The sequence below is a fragment of the Poecilia latipinna genome, unplaced genomic scaffold (assembly GCF_001443285.1).
Source record: "Poecilia latipinna isolate Pla-1442-1.1 unplaced genomic scaffold, P_latipinna-1.0 Scaffold1004, whole genome shotgun sequence".
NCBI classification, from domain to species: Eukaryota; Metazoa; Chordata; class Actinopteri; order Cyprinodontiformes; family Poeciliidae; genus Poecilia; species Poecilia latipinna.
The window spans coordinates 89520-109690 of NW_015113620.1; the positions used below are offsets into that span (position 1 = coordinate 89520).

A 20171-nucleotide genomic window follows, 5' to 3' on the forward strand; every position below is an offset into this window, starting at 1 on the left:
CCCGGGTTACGAAAAGCCCCTAAAAAAAAAAAAAAAAAACCCATTATGAAAAACAAAAATTTTTTTTTCTCTTTTTTTTTTTTTTTTTTTTTTTTTTTTTTTTTTTTCTGTGGACCGGTTTTGGCTAACCCACTTTTCCGGGCTGCAGGCTGCTCTTCCAATTGGTTCAGAGGAAGACGACGCGTTGCCTAGAGCCAAGAACCAGTTCAGCAATCAGCGAGGACCGGCGTAATAACTGTTTCTGGAAACGATAATCAATTATAATGGCTCACAGTAGAGTGTTGAGGGTATTGCTCACCTTGCTGCAGCGGCTCCACTCTCTCTCTCTGCTGAACGATCCTTTCTGCTTCCGTTTAACACTCCACCCGAACATAATCCATGTTGAAACACCAAATCCTGCAGCCTTAATGTAAATGATGGTCCACAAAAAATGTTTGGATGTTTTCTGGGTTTTAGGTCTTTTGGTGTGCCGCTTCAGTTCAGTGACAAATACATGCTTTCTTTTTTTTATTGTTTTTTTTTTTGGATCGGATTGCAGCCGCCCCAGCTGTGGGTAGCAGGAATAGTTTACACTCTTAGTAAAAGATAATAGCACAAATCTCAGAAATTAACCCACTCAGCTCATTGCTATAACTTGGGAAGATAAAATCAAAGATTTTATTGGAAACAAAACTCTGAGTATGGAAGCTATAACCTTAAAGCTGGGATATGTAACTAAATATATATATATATATATATATATATATATATATATATATATATATATATATATATATATATATATATATTACATATTTGTTGAACTAGCACTATGTCCTAACAGTATGAGACAAATAATCTGGAGGGAAAAAATTAAGCTCCTGCTACTATTACTGTCTGAAGAAATAACCAATCAGAGCCAGGAGGAGGGTCTTAACATTGTCAGCCATGCTTTTGTGAACATGTAGCTTAATACGCTAATGGCAGAGAAACAACTTACTGTTACAGGAAAACAGTCTGAGCATTCTCTGCAGGCTCTGCCGTAGCGTAGCACTCAAAAGGGTGAGGGTGTGTGCGGTGTACACAAGAATGATTGGCAGCGCTAAGACCCTCCCGCTGGCTGCGATTGGTTGTTTCTGACTGAGCTGTGTATTTCTGTAGTTAACGTTGGACAAAGGCAGAGGAGTTTCTTCTTTTTTTTCTCCACAGATTATTTATCACATATTATACAGCAATGACATTGTCACACTTGAAACATTTTTCAAATATGTTTTATTTGTAATCGTCACATACTGCAGCTTTAACCTTAAAACAGGAGAGCGGGTGGCTATTCCCTCTTTTGGTGTTGCACTTCCTCTCGCACTGAAATTATTGACAGTTCTGTTACGATCTGCTGTAGTCCCACGAGCCCAAGCCTAAAAAGGAATAAACTCTTGCCTGATCTCTTAGCCAGAGAAAGAGAGCGTTTGCCAGAAGCACAAACTGACCCAATTCCGTGTTGCGGATCAGTTACAGGTTTAAAAGCGAAGGGGTGGTTGCACCGCGCAGCGTAGAACTGTTAGCTCCCTACAGGAAACGTTCAGAACATTTTCGGTGCAGAGTGGGGAGTGGTGGGGGGGGAGTCTAGTTTTCTGTGATACTGTAACCACGTCCAATCAGAGGGAAAATCTCCCCTGAAGTTGTTTGTGTGCGAGTGTGGTGAATTACTTCCCCCCTGTTCCATCTTTGAAGCTTACAGTTTCCAGGCTTATGAGAGGTCTCTCCAAGGAGCTATTACACGAACCATCTAAGCTCGATATACCGGCTGATACACGTTATTAAAAATCTGTCAGATTGACAACATTTTACAGGACACTCAAGTTTTTGAAATTTCAACCTGGTGAGAGGGTAGGAAAGAAAAAAAAAAGAAACATGAATCTGGCCTCATTTCTAACGTGTCTGCATACAAAAAATACTAAAAGCGATAAAACGGACATTTAATGTTCAAGCATTTTTCCTTCAAATTGCTTTGCAGCAGTCGGAGAATTGTGATATTTAGTCTTTTCAGAACCAGAAATTTACAATGTGACTTAATCGAAAAATTAAAATAAATTAAACCACGTCTAAGCACAGGACATGATCCCCTGAATTATCTCGGTGCTCTGCCTGTCTATTAAGAGTTGGCAGGACAAGACAACTGCGAGTCTGACAGTGTGTTAAGCCCAGGAGGAAGAAACATGATTAACTTACGATCTCTGTAGATTTATGACTTCTCTCAAGACTTCAGAAGAAAGAATGATTGGAAGTAATTCCTGAGCTTTAGATCAGTCATAATTTTCTAAGGAGAGGTCTAATGTGAAAGTTTTATGAAAGAGACATTTAAGGAGGGATGACAGGGTTTAAAACGGAAGGAAACTCAGAAAGACGTTCTCGAATTCTGTTACCTTAAATTCTTGCTCTGCTGTGACGATTATGAGACTGATGATGAAGTTTCTAAATAGAGAAGCAGGGATTTGTACCGTTTTCAAATGGATACATCTGAAAAAAATGATACATTTTCTGTCATACTTCTTAGCTTACCATGTATGGCAGTATATTAAAAAATACAATGTGTTACATGTATCAAATCTTGAGACATTAAATGAACTTTTGTGTCTCTTCTGATGTGCTTCTGGTTTGAATACTTTGTGTGTATGAGGATGAAAGGTGTGTTATTTTCACTGTGACGCTACCAAAAACTGTAGCTCTTCCAGGGCAATCTGCAGAAACACACAGCTCCGTCAGAAACAGCCAATCAGAGCCAGGAGGAGGGTCTTAGCAGAGTCTATCAGGCTTGTGTAAATGCTGCTCATACCTTGCCCTTTGCTGTATGCTATGTTGCAACTTCTTCCCCACTGCAGAGCCTGAAATGCTCAGGCTAGTTAGCATAGCTACCAAAGACGGCAGACAAACAGTTTTTCTGTAACAGTAATTTGCTTCTTCGCCATTAGTACCTTGAACAGCGCGTACACAGGCATGATTGACAACCTGGAGGGCTTTTTAATGCCTCTTTTAACTGAATGTTGTCAGTCAATCCCACAAATACACAACAAACTGTCAACACAACAAAAATCTACAGGAAGGAACTCTACTTCCTGTCTTGCTTCAAAATAAGAGTCTCAAACATAGACAGGATAGCAGGCTTCCAGCTCTTTCACATAAGAAATAGGTGGTAAGTAAATGTCTTAAGTATCTCTGGTATCACTGTAGAATCTGCTATATTCCTAGTTTGGCAGTGAATTACTTTTAAACATTTCTAAAGGTTTTCCTAAATGATTCATCATGAGCTTTGCTACTGGGAAAAGAAAGGAAAAGAAATGAACTTTTTTTTTTATTGTTATGTTAAAAATAAAAACATTCAAAGACGCCAGTTAGATGCTTTGATTATTACAGTTGCAGCTTTCTTTTAAGCTCTACGTGTAATATATTTTTTTAAAGACTTCCAGCCTGTTTTCAAAGCCGAAGAAATCCATTGTCATCCACATGCATACCCCGGCTAATTTAGGAACAAAATCCACCACCCGCTCTACTAACCGAGCTGCTTCGTCTCATTAATTTCTTTCTGTTCTGAGTCGCGGTAAAGAGAGTCGTGTTTTGCAAGTTGGTTAATATTTTTTTTTTTTTTCATAAACCCACAACTGAGAGACCCCCCCTCTCATTCCAGGCGGGTGTAAAGTCGAGCACATTATGTAAATATTCCTTCTTTTTCCAATGATGGCAATGTGTGGGATGTAATCAGGCCGTTTTAATACAAAACAGGCCCCCATTTTGTGCGTGTGTGTGTGTTTGTGTGTGTGTGCGCGCCTAAGGTTTAAACAAGCCGGCGCACAGCTTCACATGGCAGGGCATTATGGCTGGGTTAATAGAGAGCAGCCTCTCTGCCTTGTGTTAAAACGTCCAGGAAGCAAGCGCAATTACATCACTGATGGGCGGGTGGTCGGAGCCAGGGACCCCAGATGTGTGGATTTCCTGTGTCATTCGGTCCTCAGAGCTCAGCCAAGGCGTGATTGAAAATGACAGAATGAAGGATTTCGGACAGCAAAGCCGGATTTTTAAGAATGTGCTCCTCAAGTTGGGATGCATGCTGGTGAAAAACACAGCGTGATTTCTTCTTCTTCTTCTACTTCTACGTCTTGTTCTTCTTTGCACAGTTTTTTGGCAAGGCTGTTTCTGATATGTAGGAGGCGGCTACTGTACAAGCTGGGAAACAAAACATAACGTTTCCATCTATTTTTGAACTGCATGACTAAATGTGGACTCAGAAATTTTCATTTAAAAGCCAAATTAGACTTCCTGATTCATTTCAAACAATAGAGGGAAAAAGAAAGAGAGAGAGAGAAAAAATTACATGTAAACTTAAGCCACTCTTCATCGACTAGGATTTAGAGCCAAATAAGCGTCGAACTGCGGAAAATACTTGTTGGAATATGAAGCTCTTTTCTTGAGCTTTTTGACCTGTTTGGTTGGGGCTCATCCGGCTGATTAAACATCAATCAGTCTTTGGCCTTGTTGAAAAAAGACTGCTTCTCACTGCGTCCTGTTCAGTCTGCGCTGTCGCTCCGAGCCGAATTCAAAGCAACATCTGGAGAGGAAATGCAATCCGCTCCTGATCCCACCCAGACACAGGAGTAATACAGGAAACAAAGCCTCCTAAGAAAGGATTCTCTCACACACACAAGGAAAGGGAAAGAATCAGTATTTTATGTGTTACTTCTTTTCCGTGGATTCAGCCCTGCTTGCTGTAATACTCACTTAGTGCAACTGTTTTCCTTGAGAAGTAAATTAGTGAAAGCAGTCCACCTGAGCTTTTCTGTAAAAGCCAAAAAGACACCATGAACGTGGTGGCAAAACTTGACCATTAATGTTCACAGACATGCTCCGTCCAATCTCTTGGATTTGAACTTCTGTGTGTTGAAGAATAGGCAACAATTTTAGTCTCTAGATCTGCAGAGCTGATGCAGAAATGTTAACACTGCAAATTATTTCTTTTTTTTTTTTTTTTACCACTTCACTACTTTGTGCTGGTTCCATCTTATAAAATCCCAACAAAATACCCAGACATTTATGATTTTTTTTTTATTTTCTTTTAGATTTCTTTCTAAATGTCCAGCCGAATCAGAAATGAGTCCGACTTGTTCATCTCCAGGACACCACGCCTTATTCATTCCATCTCTGGAGCTCTTGATTTTAAAATAGGAGCAATTCATCCTCGGCAGATTGCAGGCCTCTCCTCATCATATCTTTTCCGCTAATCTCTTTGCTCCTGGAGAGAGGGAGACAGACGGAACGATTTGGGTTTATGCTGCCAGGTGATGAGCGACGTCTGACTGGGAGCAGATGCAGCCGTGAAGAGATGGAGCCGCGCTTTGCAGAGAGAGGCTTTCGAGAGTCCTGGCAAAATCTCCACATGAGTGGAAGGACAGCGCGGAATGGGCCAGAACCGTTAAAAAAATAAAATAAAGCGGTGTACTCAGGATTACAGAGCGACAGAGGAACGTTGTTATAGGAAGAGAAACAGGGAGGGAAGTAAAAGTTATTTTTAAAAGAATTAGGTTTATTTAGCTTGTAAATAAATGACTGTTGGAAAGTGGAGTTATGTCCCACAAATACAGATAAAGAACATACCTTCAATTTCATTGTTTGTGCAAATTAAAGTAGGTATAAATGATCTCTTTGCATTCTTTCCTGTTTTGCAGAGATTTTGACTGTGCATCTTCAGTGTGAGTTCACATGAAGCAGATTTTACACAAAATATTAATAACTGAATCAAAGCAAACCTGACAGACCATTTAAAATTAAGATTTACAGGTGTTTGAAGACACACAAAACCGCAAAAAAAACAACTGAGTTTGACGCTATTGATTTTTACAACATTTTAATCCTTTATTGAAGTTTTTCCTGAAATATGTGAAAGGAAGCAGCTGAAAAGACTGTTTTCTCTTCTGAATGTTTGACTTTTGCTGTTCCTCTGCCTTGTTTCCGGGTAGAACAAAGGATTCTTTACTGACATAAACAACAACCAGCAAAGAAGAAAAAACACTCAAATAATAATAATACACATTTTCTTCAAGTCATCTATTGGAAAAGTTTCTGGTTCCTGTTTCTGCTCGGAGGCTCTAAGCAAATTGTTTCAAATTTGACGAAAGTAGCAATTTAACATCCCAACACAATACTGTTTTAGCAGGGCAGGTTTTATTTCAGATTTATTCTCTTTTATTGTCGTTTTTTTTGTCATATTTTCAGTAATTTAAATTATTACTACTATATTGTTGGTGATTAAAATCCACCATGATAAAAATCAATTTATTGTTGATTAACATTCTGTCATTGTGTTCTGCTGAAGACAAAAACATAGTATCTTCTGCTCATATTTTACAGCACAGCTGATACAGGAAGTTAGAAAAGCAGTTCAATACCTCTGGAGATTATTTGTGATGGTTTTTATTCCTGATGATTTTTGGTGTTTTTTTTTTTTGTTTGCAATAAATATACAGTATGATAAAACGATGGCAATAACTCGTACTGCTTGCTGTAAGGTGCTATAGAGACTAGCAAGGAATGTAATTAGCATTATTTTACAAAGCTGAATATTAGGCACGTGTTTGTAGTTCTTTAAAATGTGGATTTTCCTCATAACTGCTCAGTAACTCACCGTTTCTGCATGGCCACAAAGCGAACAGCATTACTGGATAGTGAAGGCTGCAAGCCTACAAGACACCCTCCATTTCTAGAGTTACATGGCAGACGTTGCCTTAAGCTTCTGCACAACTTATTGTACAGTTGAAATAATTAAATATTAGATTCATTAATTATTTTTTTGGAAAATGTTACTGTAATAACGTGGTTATTATTCGTAAATTGAACATTAACCGCAAAAACAGATGAGGCTAATCGAGGCTAGAACGAGTTCATTCATAAGCTTGAAAATGCCTCTTTAGGCTGAAAGTTTTACACTTAAGCTGAGTCTTGCACCCCCTGCAACTCCGTTATTAGTACAGGAAGACCCTTCGCACGAGAGTAGCCGCTGATCTGAGTGACAGGGACACATTATCATCATCTCCTTGGTAATAAATTGTCTCATTAATTTATGCTCTGCTGCGTGCACTGATGAGATATATCAGCGATCTCTGTTTTCCCTCATTGCCCTCTGTTATAAATAGGATATTCAGCACTTTAGGAGGCGTCAACAAATAATGGGTGTTGAGTACAACTTTTGCTGTTAAAGTCGGAACACAAACACGTCCTTTATGCTTTAGTGGCCACAGTAGCTGTAGTGTTTCCATTGCTTAATGTGCGCTAATCTTTGTCGATATTCCACTAATGTAAAAATAAAAACACAATTTCACAGTCGTGTTTCCATTAAATAAGAAACGCAATTACAGATCATGCAATCTTATTACTACTGTAAATTGAAGATGAAGCTTAAAAGCAAAGTCTGTGGAATGAAACAGTGAATTAAAATAAAACATTGCCAACCTTGGAAGATTTATGGGCAAATATCTCGTCATAATTATGCCTAGACCTTTGCTGAAGGCTTCAGGCAACTTGTTGGTGAGGCGTACTTTGGATCTGCAGAGGTGTGAACCTGTATGTACAATTAAAAAAAAAAATTATTTAAATTTACTCAAACAACACTTGTTTTTTTTATTTTATCAATGCTATTAGTTTTATGTTAATTTCACTCTTAAATTCCTGCATATTACAAAAGTTAGCATCTTTTTCACTGTGACTGTGTTGCAAGTGTTTTGCAGAAGGAAAAAAAAAAGCATCTTTTGTTTGTATCTTTATGGAGATATTATTTTTGCCAGAATTATTTTTTACCAACAACATTCAGCATTTATTTTAAATTTTTTTGAGAAATTGATACATTGTCATACAAGGTGGTAATGTTATCAGAATAAAGTAATAAAATTATGACTTTATTCACATAACACTAGAACTTTATTCTTGGATAATTTTGACTTTATTCTCATAACATTGTAACATTATTAATTTATTCTCGTAGCCGATTGTTTTCTAAAAATGTCATTTTTAGCATTTTCTTAGCCTGGCTCTGATCTTATATTATAAATCCAGATGTCCTGTGAAGACCCTTAGAGGTGTGTTGGAGAACCAGCAGCACCTTTAAGCACAATGAACACAGTAGACAAGGATACATTTGTTTGTGGAGAGGTTTAAAGCTTGGCAAGGTTATAAAGCTTTATTTAACATCAAAAAAACCTCACACAGCGCTGTTTGGTCAGTCATCTGAAGAGACGACTGATCAAACATGGTCGTCCACGAAAACGGACAAGGAGAGACAAGGAGAGCACAGCTTAGGTGGGAGAATCTAGTAACAGGACGGCTGTAAGTGTTTTTGCCTGCATGCAAAATGCAAAACGTGAGAACCTAACACAGTACGCCACCCTCAACACGTCTTGCTCATGCTGAAGCATGGCACTGGCAGCATCAAGCTAAATAACGGGTAATCCTGGAAGAAAAGCTGTTGGAGGCGGCAAAAGATTTGAGACTATGGCGGAGGTTCATACCCAAAAGATAATGGATTTTAACAAAGCATATGTATATTTGAGAGCTTTCAGGTTTGTGGTTTTAATATGATAAAACACTGAAAAGAAAAAAAAAAAGACTTTTTGCAAGGCACGTGAACTGCAGCCAAAATGTAGAAATTTCAGTTCAGCTGCGAAAGAGAAAACTCCTCGGAGGAAGATGGGAGGGGATGTGTGTATTTTGGAGTCCGTCTGAGTTTTTGTTCTGACACACAATGACACAGCCGTTTACCAGATCCTCCCTTGGAGTTAGGCTAAACAGAAAAACCTTGATCTGGCTCGTCACATTCAGCTTTTTGCTATTCCCAGAGGAAACGGAACTAAATCTGACAAACTTCAAACTGAACTCTACGAGTGAAAGAAAGTCCTTAATTACATGACATTAAGGTTGTGTATCAGATAATATCCAAAACTGTCAGAAGATTAGTTAAAGGTGCATCTCAGTACATTAGAATACTTTTGAAAAGTTAATTTATTTTATGGATCTAGTTCTACACACACTGGGACGTATTTTGCTTAACACCCATGCACTACATCTGTGTGTGTTTTTGCTATTGATGTATTGACTCCAGCTAATATTTACACCTTGTGAATCTCAGCCAAACTAATCAATATGATTTCCTTCCTCCCTAAAAGCTCCTTTAATCTCAGTTGCCACTGAGCCTTTTGCTACACTTTTTTCTTCCTCTAAACTTTCCATCAATATGCTTTGATATACCACTCCACACAGTGTCAGACAGTTGTCAAATGGACAGTCTTCCTCATGATAACAGTACTTAGCACATTGCACAATATCTCTACATTAAAAATGTTTTTCAAAATGTCTGAGAAACTATTTTTGAACTTTTCATTTGCTTAAAATTCCTGAAATTAAGCTCTTGAAGAATTTCAGTCTGTGTAAAATGAACCTATATAAAATGACTAAAGATTTTGAATGCACTCTCACTAAATACATTAACACATTCCAATTTATTGAGGTGAACCTGCATAATATCCAGAATTGTTTTAAAAAAAAACCTTTATGTTCATTAAAAGATTAGTCAAACCGGAGGAGGATTTTTATTACAAAGTGGGGCTGAACACTTTATTCTTCCTGCTATAACAGCAGGTCAGCTTGCTTAATTTTCCTTGACTGTAAGTATCAGCATCTTCTAACAGTTCTGCTGAATAATGTGATCTTAAACAGGATCGGTCCTGTCATCGCCCTCTACTGGCTGTGCGAAGAATGTATTTCAAATTTGCTCCAAACAGAAGCAATGACACATGTATTATTATTATCTTTTCTTTTACATAAGCTTAATATAACTTTAGACAATTTAAAGAAAATCCAAATCTGTTAAAAATATTTTTAAGTTCATGGCTTTTTTTTAAAGGGACAGCAACAATTATTTTTAGGATCCACTGTAGAGTTTTACAGACCTCGTTGTATGTGCAGTAAAGAATAAGTACATTTTTTGTGCATTTTTAAATAACAGCAGTGTTTTATTTGTGTAATTATTTTGTTAGTACAACAATTATAACAATGGTTCTTGTCATCTGGAGAAAAAGACACAAATCGGAGCTCCACTAAGCATTGTGAGGTTATATAAGTGTTTAAAACAAAATGGGGTAAAGAAAAAAAGAAAAAAAAAAAAAAAAAAAAGGCTGCAACTGTTCAGTTTGTGTCAAACATGGCAAAGAGAGCTGCCATGGATGCGAGTTGCTTTTATTGGAGACTCTGGATGGAGAAGAGATGGAGAGGGAGGGGTTGCTTGGTGCCAGTGCGCACATGCGCAATCGATTGGACTCGCAGTTGAAAACGGGCAGCTATGCCGCGCGCTTACAGAGAACGAGCTGGACGCGTCCGCCTTGAACAACGGAGGACCGACCCGGGGACCGCTGCACCGGGAGGCTGCTGACAGGCGACCGCTTCCCCGGGGGAAAACCTCCTCCCTGAAAAAAAAAAGAAGAAAAAAAAAAAGAAAGAAACGCGGCCGAGGAAGAGGAGGAGGAGAGCGCGCCGCACGCATCCGCTTTTTCTCCCGTCTCTCTCTCTCTCTCCCTCTCTCTCTCATCTCAAACATCTCGTCCAGCTTTAATTTCAGCCCCGCTAAGAGAAGAAAAGCAAGGAGACACCCGCGATGTTGCTGCTAAACGTCTAGGATTTGCTGCCGCGCGCGCGTGTGTGTGTGCATAGACTGTGAATAAAGCTGAGCACGGACAGAGAGCTACAACAACAACGACGGGCTTCACTATGGTTTTATTGGCTCTCCGCAGCAGGAGATGTCTTAATAGCCGCTGTATGGGGACGTTATGCTTGCAGTTGTTGCTGTGGATTTTATGTGCCGTGAACGGAGAGGAGCAGCCGTTCAGCGTGGAGGTAAGAACTGGACCGGTATCTGTAAAAAAAAAAAAAAAAAAAAAAAAACACAATTCTACCTACGAAGAAAAGCGCCTGCTCCTTTGTGCGGCTGTATTATGCCTATAATAACACCACGCGAAAAAGTATTACAGGCAGAGTGTAGCTCCTGTTCCCACAATAACAACAATTGCGTCTTTGTGAAAAGCCCAACTGGTTTGTAGCTCTACTTTATCAATTCGCCCTCTATGTGTATAGGCATTAAAAAAAGAAGAAAATAAACGATAGAAGAAAGGCTAAGAGAAACCTTGGCTGCTGTTGCGTTTGTTGTTCAACATGTTCATTAATACATAATGTCCCTCATGTGCACGAGATAAAATGAAATAAAGCAACCCATGTAAACACCACAGGTTAAACATGGCATCTTTTACTAGACAAGGTAGAGATAGGTTCCAGGTATTTAGGTATGCCAAGGATTTAGAAAGTTATAATTTGATGCTAGCTAATATTTTCTGTTGTATCCTTTCTTTGTTGTGATGTATTTTTCATTTGTATATGATGTAATCACCAGATTTATCTCTTTAGTGTACATCAGTGTGAAAGCAGGCACGCATCAGTTACCCATATCAAGGTACAAGGGAAGGTACAAGGGAAGTTACATCCCCTATCTTCCAATAGTTTACCTTCTAACAATATGCCAGAAAAAGTGATGGGAGTTTTTTTTCTAACTGCTTGCCCTCCTGCACCTTGACACTCAGCTGGCAGAAAGAAGGCAGCATTCTTTTTTCATCTTTTACAAGGAAGACAAGAAGATTTTGGGTGTTTGGAAGTATTTTGTTGTTGCCACAAACACAGACAGTAGTGTTGTGAAACGCAACGAGCCCCACCCATCACTTCTGTAAAGTAAGGCTGTTTTAAAACTACAAACGACAAGTGACATGTCTGTAAAGCAGCAGGCTGCAGGCTGGCGATCTGAGCTTACCGCCGAATGAACAAATTACCAGCTTGCTGTGCTTGTGCTATTCTATTTAAAGCAGAATTGCAGAAATGTCCAAGAAGCTCCTGAGAACTCTGGAGCTTCTAGAGCTTTTCTACATGTTTGCTCCTGTTCATCAAAAATCAAAAGACAAATAAATGAATCACTGCATTGACTTATTTGAGCAGCAAGAGGGGAGAATTGTTGCATCTCTGTTTTAACTGAAAGCGACTCTTTCGTGTCACACGTTTCAATCTTAACGCATTGTAAAAAGCCAGCTGGATGTTTTTTTTTTCATTTTGGCTTTTCTGTAATTGCTACAAGTGAGCTGTATGAAAAGGAAGCACAATAGGCTGTAAAACGGAGCTACTGTGACATTGTCTGCGCATGTAAAATTTAAGTGGCAACATATGAGCTCGCCTGCAGAACCTGCAGCACTGCCTTTGCACGTTGTCATCATCGCATACATCACTGCTTATGATGAGACCGGTGTACTGTACTTTGCTCAACACTTTTAAAACTTTGTCAGCTAAATATAAAGAAGGATTTGTTATAGTTGGTGCAATCAGCACTCTCTTTTGGGGGGGGGGTTAAATAGATTGCCATACTTTAGAGTAGAACTAGCACAACCCCCACATGCTGTAAGGGAAGAGAATGATGAAATCAGCAACATATGTACAAGATAAAACCCTACTATTCATACAGCCTAAGAGGTATTGATCTTTACAGAAGGATCATTCAAGACAAAAACCTGTCCAGTTTGAGATATCTTTCTGGTTCATGTCATGTTCAAGAATGGAAACTCCCGTTCTGACCGGCCTCATGTGAAAGAGGCACAACTTAGCAATTTCAGGATCAGCAAAGACCTCACAAAGGTCACTGGAGCAAATATTTGAACTGGATGGATGCCAGATGTTTGTGTTTTTTCAGCCTCCCACTATATGGGCTCAGCAGAAAGAGCTCTCTGGAGGCTAAGGCAAAGGGCACTTCATGAGATTTTAGGAGAAAGCCCAATCTGCCCGTTTCACATCCAACTTTTTTAAGAGTTAATCATCTCATCGATCATCTGAACACCAAATGAGATCATCCGGGCATGTTGTTTACCGAAGGTCATTCAAGCTTTGCGGTCACATATCCACATGATTTCACAAGCTTTGTGAACCAGCTCTCTTTGGCAACAGACTCAGGTTTCATTTGGAACGAGAGTCGTTCATAATTCTTGGAAACCGATTTTGGACTGAGCTGCTGTTTGACAGAGATTTCTCTGTCTTATGTTCAAGAAGAAAAAGTTGTATTTTTCTGTGATATTTAACCCAAACTTCTCCACTGCACAACAGAATTCACAATGTAATAAAAAAGTGTAATTTTCACATTAACATCGCTGTGGTGGCTTAGAGCATTCCCTTCTCCTACGCTGCCATCCTCCTCGAGTTTTATTGTCCTCCAACAAGCCTGCGCATCCTTGAAATGCTTTTGCTGGAACACGGCCATGATTCTGTGACTTGTTGCTTAGAAATCTCAAACATATAGTAAAGCAGTGTGCAGCCCCCGTATTACTTGAGCGTGCTTACGTTCTTGTGAATAATGCATCTAATTGGAGACAAAGGAGCTATGTGTTTCCATATGAACAAAGGAAGATATTTGACAACACTGTGTTTCTGAGAGCGAACAAGCAAGACTGTCCCGACACTGAATGACACTGATTGCGTCTTGTAAAGAAACCGCTGAGCACGTGTTTGTCGGTGTATTTATGCTGCCGTGTTGAATAAATACAGTTTGATATCCCTGAGCTTTCTGACATCACAGCATGATGCAAAACTTCCACACATGTGGACCTTCTCTTGTTGGTGTTTTTTTTTTTTTTTTTGCTGTCCCTGATTTTTACTCCTTTCTGTCCCATCTCAATAAAAGAAACAACAACACACTAGCGGACATGTAAAGTTCATCTTCTGCCACCTTGGGGATTTCAGGTGTGAAGACTATTTTTAACATTGGCTCAAACAGAAAAAAATGACACAAAAATAAACAATAATGTAGCTACAATCTGGCAAAATCAGAGCATGAAAATTGGAGATGCACCATAATTTCCTACTTGAATCAGAGCCAATTAGGGAATTATGGATATGATAATATGATTTTTTTGCTATACATGTAAAGCATCTGCATGCTTTTCTTTAAAATTTAATCGAATAATAAGGTGCTTTAAGTAAATAATACCCCAGCATAATGGTAATCTACCTGTGAATCCCTCACTCCTGATTCTAATAAATGTGTGGCATTTTATCCAGGAATGCATCAAAAAAGTAACATATTCTTCACTGACCAATCTGGGCCTCTTGTTACATAATCTTGCTAATTTCTCTCTCATTTAGATACGAATGACACTTTTTTCCCCCAATATGCTAACGCACAGCATTGTCTCATTATTTTAATGCATTTTTGCAGAGCTTAGCTTCAGGTAGTAAGGAATGACTCGTCCTCCTGTCCGTCTGGAGGCTTGTAAACAAAACAAAACAAAACAAAACAAAACAAAACAAAAAAAACGGCGGAAACTCAGCTAGTTTCACCGGAGCCGCTTTCTGCACTTGTTATGACGGCGAGGATAGATGTGTTTGTCTCCCATACCTCTAACACAGGTTGTAGAGGGTAATAATGCAGGCAGAGGTGAGTAAGTATTTCCTCCAAGTAATAGGAGTGGTTTAAGTTCATCTTGCCGCTGCCCTGTAATCGCTGGCCAGGCTGCTGTCTTTTAGAAAACATTACCTCTTTGAGTGGCAGCTTCAATGACAGCTTTGTGGACTAATTAATGTAGAATGCCACACTCCTCTCATTGCTTTTCCCTTTTCTCTTCCCTTGGATTACATTTTACAGCACATGCAGCTTGCCAGGGAGCGATAAAATGGTAATTTGTACCAACTTCTAACACTTAAATTAACACTATATCTCTGTCCGTCTGTGCTTTGAATCGTTATGAGCTGCTGGTTATCCAATTGTTTCCCCCCTGAAGAACTTTGAAAATGTGATGTAATAACTAATGCTAGTGGATGCTCCATCTAAATTAGGGTTTCGTTTTTGCGATTTCAGTTGGCATAGCAACCAACTAAAATTGCAAAGGATAGTATGACATTCTTGTGTTATTGTTTCATGTTGAGTTGGACCCATTAGATTTCTGACCAGTTTCTGACCTGCCCATGCAGATTTTAAGGGCTGCATGTTAGCCTGTTTTTTTTTAACATATTGGTATTGGTCCAATAAGTAAAACTAGACTGATTGTAACAACCAGTGTTTATTTCCATCTTGTTACCATTTATTTTATGCATCTTGGGGGGAGGAAGGGTTTTGGTTGGCCATGTGGTATTTCTTCAGTCAGTGTTAGTGATGCAGCACAGGATTATGAGGTGTTTAACTGAATCATGTGTGGTCACCAGTACATAGATATACATATACTGTATATAATATCATTTAATATTAGACATTAGCCATAACAACAATGTTATTGTCAGATATCAACATTGGTGCCTTCCTACTGATAGCTAATCCCAACTTCTCTTTGACAATTACGATTAAGCGACATTACATTACGGCCCTCCTGTGAACATTGATATTAATTTGTAGAAAAGGAGAGAATTTCACAGTGTGAGCAAGCAGTCGTTTAAAAATGTTTTACTCATCGTCAAAGAAAGAAAAGTAAAATATTGTTAGTATATCATTTACATTGTTTGACATTAGCATCTTGTATTAGCAGTTGGCAAAGTTAGTCACTGTAGACATCAGTCTTTATATGATTTATTCATAGAGAGAGTAGACCCTTTCTTTTAGTCTGCTTGCATTTCTAAGTCCTGCATATCATTGTTGGCAGACGTTGAAATCTCAAAAGAATAAAATGAAGTTAATTTACAGTAAAACGTTCAGTCTGGTATTGTTTGAAGACGGACGCAGGTCATTTTTTGGCGCTTTGCTAATTTGCCAACATGTTCCCAAGAGAGGACAGACTTGAAACTATGAGATAATTTCTCTGTGCATCTTGGTGCTAAAATGTAGCAAAGCAACAGGTGGGAGAGGGGCAAGTTTAAACAGCTGAAGAAAACTACTCACTCCACTCGGTTCTCTGGATTAAGATGTCTTAACTTTTAGACATCTTTCTTTTGCAGATTTTGATATCATACCTTTTTTTAAGACCTTGGTTTACCTTCTTAGATCAAAGTAAATTAGTTCATGTGTAGCCTACATTTGCTTACAGAAAAGAAACATAATTAACTGTTTTACTAATTAAGTTATTTGTACAATTAAGATTTATCCACATTTGATCCACCTAGATTTGTCTTTTGTTTGTCTTGCTGATGAAGCATTCCTCAAGGAACACAATGTAGACATGTCAAAGCCTCCCGAGCATCACACTGGCTTGGTTCTGCTCAGAGAGGCATCAGGTGCAGTGCTGTGCTCTGACTAACATTAAGCGCTTCAGTCATGCCTCTGTGCTCACCAGAGACTGAGCGGAGTTGCTTAGTCAGAGATAATCTGCTGTACAACAAAGAGAGTGCGAAATTGTTCTCCCATCTGTTGACACATCTTGTCTCGGATGAAGGCATGAGTGAATTTATGGTTCAGGTAAACTTTGCTCGCGAGTCGCTGGTAATTGCTTTCTCCATGTAAATCTTGAAGATCGTTTCCATGAAAATGTCCCAGATGGGCGAAACGCAACGCAAAATGAGATGATGCTGAGGTGTCGGCTCTGTTGAGACAAACCTTTCCGTTATCGGGTGACAATAAAATCTTCAGCAAGTGACTTTGTTAGTTGTCTTTTTGAGTCTGAAAGAGAGGAAAACATTGACTGATGAGTTTTGTTTGAGAAAAAAAGGTCTTGATCCTGGTCACTTAGTTTTTTTCTCTATGTTGGACATTTTCAGTTTTAGTCCCATATCGAAAAAACAGCTGGGTATAAATGAGAGCTCTCTGCTGCAGGAGCTTTTGTAGCATCTACACACTGATTTGTATCTTCAGGTGGATTATTTTGTACCTATTTTGACTAATTGAAAGTAATTTTCTTTACTAATCATATACAGTACGGAATAATTTAATTCCAGTAGATATAGTTTACATAAACTAGAAATGTAAGAAATGTCATTTGATCATGAGTCATAATTGGTCCTATTTCATGAGTGTCAATTAACCCAAATGTGGATAAGATATATAGAAAAAGAAGCATATAATCCTCAGATAATAATAATAATAATAGTAATAATAATAATATATCACTAAGTTCAAGGCGTTTTCAGAGTTGAGGCGTTTTCAAGAGTTTTTAGAGCTGTAATGGAAGTAGGAACAAACACAAAGGTAGTTACATCAGGGTTTCCCCCAGTGTATTACAAGCTTGGCGGGCCACCAGGCTTCACTTGTTCCCCCACCAGCCTAAGCACTGCTCATTTTTTAAAAGTATTTTTTTAAATGTTTACATTTTTTTAAAGCTTTCTAGTTTATGTTCACGTGTTAATCTTCCAATCTTTCAATGACACATAATTATCAAGTGATATTTTCAAATTTCCTGTCAACTTTAAACGTTTTTTAACTCGACAGCCCGACCACTGAGCTTAGCCAGTTTTCTGGGGGAAACCTTGTAACATGGTCAGGTGATATTTTTAACTCCAGAGTTTCTGCAAATGTATTTATTAAATTTAAGACTCTTAAAATCAGTACATAAAATAAGACATGCCTGAGTTATGAAAAATGCATTATTTGATAACAAAGTGAAGTAAATTTGTAGCCAGGTGTTGCTACCCAACATAACACCGTCCTACAGTAAGTAGTAAGCTTCATAAAAGGTGTTGACAATGGATTTTAGTGAACTAATAAAAGAAAGAATTACAAGTAAATGAGTGAAAGTGCAAATTTTAGACACATCTATATATTATTCAAGGCTTTAGTATCAAATTTATAGGAGTATTTACTTGTAACGACTTTGGCTGGGATATCTGTCAAAGCTATGTCTATTAAATGCACCGTACTTTTACAAGCTGGAAAAATCCTGAAAAACACTTTGCTTTTGTGGCACACAACACAGAGCTGATGGCATCACGTGAGAAATGGCAGCATTTTCATCGCCGTCTCAGCTTGTCTTCCCAGTCAGCATGTTCAACCTCTGAAGTGGCACCTGAACGTTCGAAAGCGACTAATGTGAAGCGGCGCGCTCGTGTGTGAGCATCTTTGAAATGCGTGTGGGTCCTCCAGCTTCTGGGGATTTTCTCTTAATGTCTCAAGCATGTGTTGGTTGGAAGGGTGGGCGAGTTCACTTGCTTGCGTGCAGTCGCAGCAGTCCTGCAGGTCACTAGACCAAAGGAGATTCTTTAATTCAGACTGGATTATAACTACCGAAAACAGATAACTGGGCTAATAGATCTCGCGTGCTATTTTTAACGATAAGCGCTCGCCCGCTGTGCGTTTTTGCTGTGCCATTTCCCAGAAATTGCTTGGCAGTCGGTCAGTGTACTTTTGTGCTCCAGTGTTTTTCCTTGAACTTTCTGTTAATGAAGTTTGAATGTTTCGTTCCCTCCCTGAGGCATGGTGGTTATCGGCATTGGTATTAACTACTTATCTACTCTACACAATTCAGCAAAATAGCCCAAAATTGAAAATGCATCACTTCGTGTGCAGCTGGGGCTTCCACCCCCCCACTCCTAAGGCAGTTAATGTAAAGCGATTAAGTTTGCCGTTGTATCCCATCAATCACAAATGCAAACAGGCTTTTTATTTGCATGAAGCTGCAGTCTTGGATTTTCTCATCTTAAACAAAGTAAATACATTAGTTTGCTGCTGCCGTTTGCCTTTAGCCATATTTCTCCACCAGACAGTGCAGTATATAGGAAGCAGCTTAACTGCCAGTGTCTGGGCGCTCGTAGGCGCATCTATTGGTGTATTTTTATCGGCGAGTCTCGTCCTCGAGCGCTCATATGGATTGCGTCATTTGGCTTTGGTAGGATAGCAGATTTCTGGACCACTGGGGTGTCTGTGTCAGTCTGTTCACCCAGATACAAACACAACAACACCTTCACTGACCTAAAACATTCCTCAGCACATGCGCGCACCGACCTGACGCTCTTCAGCACTTGTTACTGTTACGTATTGTTTCATGTCCTCCTTTCTGTGGGCGAACAGACGTTCTCTCCTCTTCCAAGACATGTCTTTGGTCACAGCTTGCCGGGGTGTTAATTCTTAAATGTGACTGATGATCGCAACGTGATGTGTTGCCCGTGGGGCGTCCTATGCGGGGCTGTAAATTTAGACTCTGGAAGAAATGGTAAAGCACAAGTGTGAGTGTGTGTGGATTCTTTGACACGCAGCGTTTTATGAGTCATGGTGAACTGTTGCAAGCTTTTCTTTCCATAACTTCAAATTTAATAACTACAACAGTCATCATAAAACTGTCAAGTTGATGCCTTGCCTTAGTCGAGAATTATTTGGCTGTTGTTTCACGTTGCTGTAAGTTGGAGATGCACCAACGAATCTAATGGTGACCAGTATAGTTTTTTTTTTTCCTTTATTGGTCTCGACAGGTGACTGTCCAGTCAGAAACTCCGTCTTTTCTCCGAATCCCAGTTAACTACTTTCAGTCTCAGTGAGTCAAAGAAATACAGAAATGTAAGGCAGTACTGTACTATGTACTGATTACTCCATTATGTTGATGGTAATTAATAACCTAATTTTAAGTAATGCAACAGGCAGACCTCTGAAGTGCTTCAGAGTAACACAACAGATTAACTGGGAGATGATTGAACAAGTAACTCAACCATCACCCTCTGGTCAAGACAGCACACCATAAGCATGCTGTGAAAAACTAAGCTGGAATATTTTGAAACCAACATGAGAGACAGTATTACAAATATTACGATAGATGTAGAAAAAAAACAGCTAAATCTATCTGTGACCTTATGGGATTATCCAGCAAGTGATGTTGAAGTTTTCTTTAAAATAGAACAGGTGTAGTACTTGAGAACCAGGGCTTTCATGTTCAGGATACAAAAAACCCTGAGATCTTTAAATGAGGGTGAAAATAACATTAACAGATTTTTGTAAAACAACTGCATGTTTTCTGATGCAGCACAACTAACTTCGTATGTGCACCAAACGACAGCAATCACCGTGACACCCTCATCTGTAATTATAAATAAACTATAAAAGTATGAACAGGAGGAATAACAGATTTCTAAAATGGATTTAAATTTAGCTACCCATGCAATGCATGGCTAACTAAAATAAATAGGTCTGCATAATAGATGTAGATTTAGTTGTCTGTCAGCCTTATGAATTTGAAACACTAAAT

The 20171-nt window shown here is 38.9% G+C and overlaps 1 protein-coding gene across 2 annotated transcripts in view; it reads left to right on the forward strand.

Annotated features, from left to right (window-relative positions):
- Nucleotides 1-10322: 10322 nt before the first annotated feature.
- mmp16a (matrix metallopeptidase 16a (membrane-inserted)) overlaps nucleotides 10323-20171 on the forward strand; it is an 87243-nt gene continuing 77394 nt past the window's right edge. For both annotated transcript variants that reach the window (XM_015050671.1, XM_015050673.1), the window contains exon 1: nucleotides 10323-10902. In XM_015050671.1, the coding sequence (XP_014906157.1) occupies nucleotides 10777-10902 (126 nt within the window). In that variant the 5' untranslated portion in view covers nucleotides 10323-10776. The remainder of the gene's footprint in view (nucleotides 10903-20171) is intronic.